Consider the following 6000-nt stretch of genomic DNA (forward strand, 5'->3'; position numbering starts at 1 on the left):
CCATTCATTAAATAACCAGCATTGTGGCTGGTATCTTTACTTTATATTTTTGTTACTTCACTTAACACACTCTCTCTCTCTCTCTCTCTCTCTCTCTCTCTTTCTCTCTCTCTCTCTCTCTTTACTGTTTTTCACTTTAGCAACTACTTTTGGATTTTCCCCCATGTGTCATCAGACACCTAAGCTTCTGTTTTGCTATCTTAGCAATGTTATTTTTTTAAAAAACACAACCTAAAAAAGAACAAAATTGCCGGAGACTTGTTGTATGTTGTAAATCTATGAGAGACTCATAGCTGTCATCTTAGACAGTGGAGGTTTCCCTTTCTCATGGCCATTTTGGTGTGAAAATCCAATTATTGGGTGAAAATCTGAAAACTCTTAGCTAGAGAAACTCAGTGAACTAAAACTGTTGGGCACAGTTTGGGTGGGGTTGAGTTAAAATAAAAGTTAGTGTTGGATTCTGAATCTCCAACGTTATCATTAGGCTCTGAGAAACCTGATATAGCTGGGTTTATACAGAGCATGGAGGCCAGGGATTGGCTCAGTAGTCAAGTGTTTGCCCTGGGTTTGATACCTCGCTAAGGAGACTGTAGGGAGAACTGACTGCATCATATTTTGAGGTTCCCTGTTGCAGTTTTAGTTAAAAATCTCTTTATCCCCACGTTAATACTTTTGTTGAGAGGTTATGTAAATGAGGTGGTTGGTTTTTCTTCCATTGACTGTAATTATTTCTAAAGATTTTAACATCATAACTTGACTTGTAGATTAGACTAGCATTTGTGCTCACAGTATTCTTCACATGAGTGAGCTTGGTGCTAATGTAATTCTGCTTAAGGGCGGTGAGAGTAATTCGTTAACTTTAACAAGCAATGAGTAACACTTATCAGCAGTGTGGTTCTTTTTCCCTCCGTTTAGATATGAAGTAAATTTTCAAGATGGTATTGATTGTGGAGGTGCATACATTAAACTGCTAGCAGACACTGGTGATTTGATTCTGGTATGACATTTTAATATCTAAGAACACCTTGTTAAAGTCAGTAAGTATTTTAAGGGCTGGTTGACAACAACTGAAAAGTCATTTTCAATGTCTTTATCAACATGAGTTTACATGGCCTTTACAGTTCACTGTCAAGATTCATACCTAGTTGTACTGTGTAATGGAGACCTCGACTCTGTGCTCTCTAGTGACATAAAGAACTGTGCTCTACCTGTGGTAGAAGTTACGGTGCTTAGAGAAGCTCATGGAGTATCCAACTGGAGTTCCTCACAAGTTTGTCCAGAGAAGTCAAATGATGGCACAAAGCCCACATTAAAAGCTGCCTCTCTTGTGTTGCCTGCACACAGAAAAGACCAAAGTAGCTTTGGAGTTCTGATAGTTTGGGGACATTTCTTACAGTGTTCCACAGTGGGAGCTCTGCCAGGGGTCTGACTATAACAGAAGTAAGAGCCCCTGTTCTGGTTGAGATGACTTTGCTGTGGGCCAACTCCATGGTGCACAGCAGAAACTGCTTTCTGCACTGCTGGCTTTAGGATAAGGTAAGAGAGGCCGTTTGTAGGATGCAGTGGCTCTCCTTTTAGGTCTTGTAGATCTTAGTGGGAGAGTGGCAAAGACAGAGTTGGCTTAAATTCCTTTTAAGTACTTAATTGGACCCAGGGAATCCTCAGAGCCCTTCTAAGGGAGGAACTATCATCTCCACATTGAGGCCTCACAGGGATCCGGAGGGCGCAGAAGCTTGCTCAGCCTCAGTGTAGTAGCCGGAGGTTCTGAGTGCAGCAGACCCATACTCTGGAGCCACGATAGCATGCTGGAGGACAGACCCCATGAGAAATCAAATCGGGAGTGCCTCTCTGTGTCTGAGCACATTTTTTTAACTAAGGATCATTTCCTGGTAACTTCCTAATAATGGTAATGAATAATCATTTTAGTCTAAGGTCATACATGTGCCTAGTTCCCCATGAACTGCTAAGGCTTATTTGCATAAAGCAATTGAAGTTTTTCTGAGCTCTTCCAAGTATTCTCGGGAAGGAGTAGTGTGTGCTTTTTAAAAGTAACACATTACTTTGAAGCAAAGTTTTCACTCCGCCATATCCTTTATTGTCTTTGTGTCATTTGATAAGTTGGTATTTAATATAGTCTGTAAATTCTGCCTATTGGACAGAAGAAAGTCAAAGAGTGTGCCATGAACTCTGGACTAACCAGGACCATTCTCTCTCTTTGAAGGAAAACTTTTATGATAAAACATCCTATACCATCATGTTTGGACCAGATAAATGTGGAGAAGACTATAAACTTCACTTAATCTTCAGACACAAACATCCCAAAACTGGAGTTTTTGAAGAAAAGCATGCCAAACCTCCAGATGTCGATCTGAAAGAGTTCTTTACAGACAGGAAGACTCACCTCTATACCCTTGGTACACCTTTAATTCATTCATTCAAAAAGTTCTTGTTTCCATGGAGATGCTGATGGCTTGTGCTTTCAGGAGAAAATAAAACTTTAAGAAGTTTATCTTTGGGGGAAGATAAGTTGTGTTAAATAAACGGGGTGTGAGGGGTATCAGAAGAGGAGATTCCAGAATGGAGGTTACTTAGCAATGCGTCTTTCCTGATAGTGTTCCCTGGGTGGGTTTATGTACAAAAATGTACATTTGTAGGAAAACCCATTTTTAAGAGCGTGATGTATGTTGGGTCAGGAACTCTCAAGTGGTTCTGAAACTGTTTAAGTTCTTTGTGATATATTTGCAACCTCTTAAGTCTGAGAGGTTTGTCTTAATATGAAGAAGATTGGGCTATATTCTGTAACTGTAAAGAGGGATACTTTGTGGCCATGAGTCCCCACGAGGGTCAGCTAGCTGTTGGGTAATTTTACCTGTGGAGATAATGGAATTTTTCACTGTTGAAAAAATGAGTTAAAACAAATGTTATCTTCATTTTAGAAAATACTGTAGCTAGTGATTTCAGCAAGTTTTGATTCAATATATTGGTTTTTCCTGGTTAGGAGAAAAAATGTACCCATAAATTTTAGTCATTTTATTATTTAGAAGATTAGCTTTCCATCTCTCCAGATACCAATCGTCAAGTGTTGAAATTGTTGTTCTTTAGTGATGAACCCGGACGATACGTTCGAAATATTAATCGATCAGAAAGTTGTAAACCAAGGGACCTTGCTGGATGATGTGGTCCCGCCTATCAACCCACCCAGAGAAATCGATGACCCCAGTGATAAAAAGCCAGAGGAGTGGGATGACAGAGCCAAGATCCCCGATCCCACTGCAGTCAAGCCAGACGACTGGTAAGCCAAGGACCGGGCTGCAGGCCTAGTCTGGCCTGTGCCAGCCCAGGAAGGCTCCGTGACTGTCACAGCTAGTGAGACTAGTGCTGACTTCAATGGTTTCCTGTGAAATAATTTTCAGAAATTTATGTTGCATTGCCCTGTCTTTTTAATTTCACTTTTCCTTTCATATTTTTTTTGTCATGTGCTTTTTTTTTTTTTTTGATACCAGTTCTGTGGGAAGAACCACAGAGTTTGAAACACCAAGCCTTTCATTTTAATTCCTGGCTTCTTGTTCTTCTGTGTGGTATTCTCTATAGACATGGATTGGTTTGGGTTTTGTTTGTTTGTTTTGTGGGGTTTTTTCTTTTTTAGATTGATGGGTTGGGTTTTTTGGGTTTTGTTTTATAATGACTTGGCCTTAGGTTGCCGCATTGTCAACGTCTTCTATAAACCTCCATGGGACTCAGTCACACCAACATGCTGAAGCATTATTTGTCTTTACTAGCTGCTGGTAGTGTTTCCATCCTAGGGGAAGGTTTCCTTAACTGAATGTACTGTGGTGATGAGTGCCTACAGCTTGAGGTTGGACAGTGAAGGACACTGGTGAATGGCTCTTTCTAATGAGGTAGTCCTTGTCCCTCACACATGTTTCATGATTTCTCATAAAGACCATGTATTTTTATTCCTAAGGACCACAGGTTTTTTCACTGTCTGTTGTGTAACCCTTAATTAAGGTTTGCTAAATAGATCATATTTCTTTTTGTATTTGACCACCATGTTAGGTTGTGCTGTATGACAGATATCCCCAAACTGACCCGGCCAGGTCAACTCCTGCTGATGACCACCTCACGGGGTTGAGGCAGGGATGAGAGGAGGCCTGGCTGAGAGGTGACTGACTCTGGCTTTGTTGAGAGGCTGCTTACCAGCTTAGCTGGCTGCTCCTGGGTTCCAGTCCTTCCCTACCTGGCCCTCCCTGTAGGTATGTTCATGGCATCGTAGAACACACGTCAGACTAGTGATCGAAGAAAGAGAGATAGCACTCCTGAAATGGCTGCCATATGTTATAACTGAGTCTAGAATTAACACTCTGTCACCCATTTGTCCCCTAGCTGGAAGGACACTTCAAAAAGGTGTGAATACAAATCCTAAGAGAAAAAAAAAAACCTTCCTGTAGCCTGCTGTTTATGTTTGTTGGCATCCCTGTCTTGTCTACATTTTCTCAGTACAGTAAGTCACAGTGAGTGGCTGGTGCCGACTCACGCCCACCTGCTCAGCACTGTTAAGACCTTTTTTATAGCTTTTGTTGGGTACTACTTACAATTTAAGTGTAAATCGTATGCTGCTAAACTCATTTGTGACGCACGGCTCTGTGGGTTTCGATGGACACATGGGCATCGGCAGTATTCTTGGCTTCCCAGAAGGACCAGCATTCTGCAGCCCTGATGCAGTTTCCATCCCTGTAGCTTGGCAAAAATGGACTCTTACAGGGTCTGGCTCCCAAGCCTGCTCAGTGTTGGTGCCTCTGTCTGCAGTAGTGGCACAGTTCTGGGCATACACCACCATTGCGTCATCCGTTCACAAGTTAATGGAAAGCACACAACTTTCCAGTTTTGAGGCATAACAAGTAAATGTGCAATAGAAATTTACCAACAGAACTTGGGAGGGTAAATGCCTAGGCACAGGATTGCCAGACTGTTCTGAGAATGTGTGTGTGGACCGATGAGAAATTTCCAGGCTGTCCCAGGGCCCATGCTCTTGTGCACTCGCTCCAGCCTCCTGCGAGGGTTTCAGCTGCTTTACACTAGGTCTTTGTGTTTCTGCTTTTTTGTTTTGTTGTGGTTTGGTTTTGGCAATTGCAAAAGCTTTGCAGTAGCACTGCTACTGTCTTAACCCATGGTTCTCTCTTCTCAGCATCTGGTCTTTCACTACCATTTGTATCAGTTCTTTGCTGAAGTCACATTTTTAGTTTGTCAAATATTTTTAAAAGACTTTTATTATTTTGTGTGTCTGTACATGCACACATACACTTATGACAGCCAGAGGACAACCCAAGGTAGTCAGTGCTCTCCTTCTTTAAGCAGGTCCTGGGGATTGAACCCAGGTCACCATGGTTGGCAGCAGGCATCTTTACCCATTGAGCCGTCTTGCTAGCCCTAAAGTGGGTTGCTTGCAGCCAACACACATTCAGTTCTTTCTTCTCTGCTTCCCATGAGTTCTCCCTACTGTAACGTGTCTGAAAATGTGTTTGTATCAGTGTAGTTTTTGGAGGATATTTTTCACTGACCACTGAGCAGGGCTGAGCAGCGGCGTCTGACAAGGCGGCCCTTTCCTGGAGGCTCACGGTTCCTAATGGTGGGTGGATGATCTCTGCCTGGCGTGTCACTTATTTTCAGTTTTAAGGTATTCTCCCACATTGCCAGTTTTCAGATGTTGGTTTTTGCTGTGTTCTGATACAGATTTGTTTTCCTTCTGGTGTCTTCCTGTTCTCTGAGCTTTTTAAAACATGAGCATGCCGTTTGTGTGGTGTGTAGATCTGGCCGCTACTCCACTGGGTGTCCCAGCAGCTCCATGCATGCATGCTTCGTTGTTTGCCGTTGTCTGACTTTGTTTTCTTTGTCTGTGTGTGAAAAGTCATTTCCTCCAGTCACGTGTTTGCAAACATTGGTGTAGCCTGTGCAGAACACGGGATTTTGTTCTTAGGAAAACTGAACCTTCAAGTACTGCTG

The 6000-nt window shown here is 42.3% G+C and overlaps 1 protein-coding gene across 2 annotated transcripts in view; it reads left to right on the forward strand.

Annotated features, from left to right (window-relative positions):
• Clgn (calmegin) overlaps positions 1-6000 on the forward strand; it is a 34150-nt gene that overhangs the window by 20055 nt on the left and 8095 nt on the right. Inside the window, exons 6-8 of one of the 2 annotated variants that reach the window (XM_028786287.1) lie at positions 916-997; positions 2222-2414; positions 3103-3292. In XM_028786287.1, coding sequence (XP_028642120.1) covers positions 916-997; positions 2222-2414; positions 3103-3292 — 465 coding nt within the window. The remainder of the gene's footprint in view (positions 1-915; positions 998-2221; positions 2415-3102; positions 3293-6000) is intronic. The other variant, XM_028786286.1, reaches the window with a different exon arrangement.

This window comes from Grammomys surdaster, unplaced genomic scaffold, assembly GCF_004785775.1.
Source record: "Grammomys surdaster isolate TR1022 unplaced genomic scaffold, NIH_TR_1.0 125463, whole genome shotgun sequence".
Lineage (NCBI taxonomy): Eukaryota > Metazoa > Chordata > Mammalia > Rodentia > Muridae > Grammomys > Grammomys surdaster.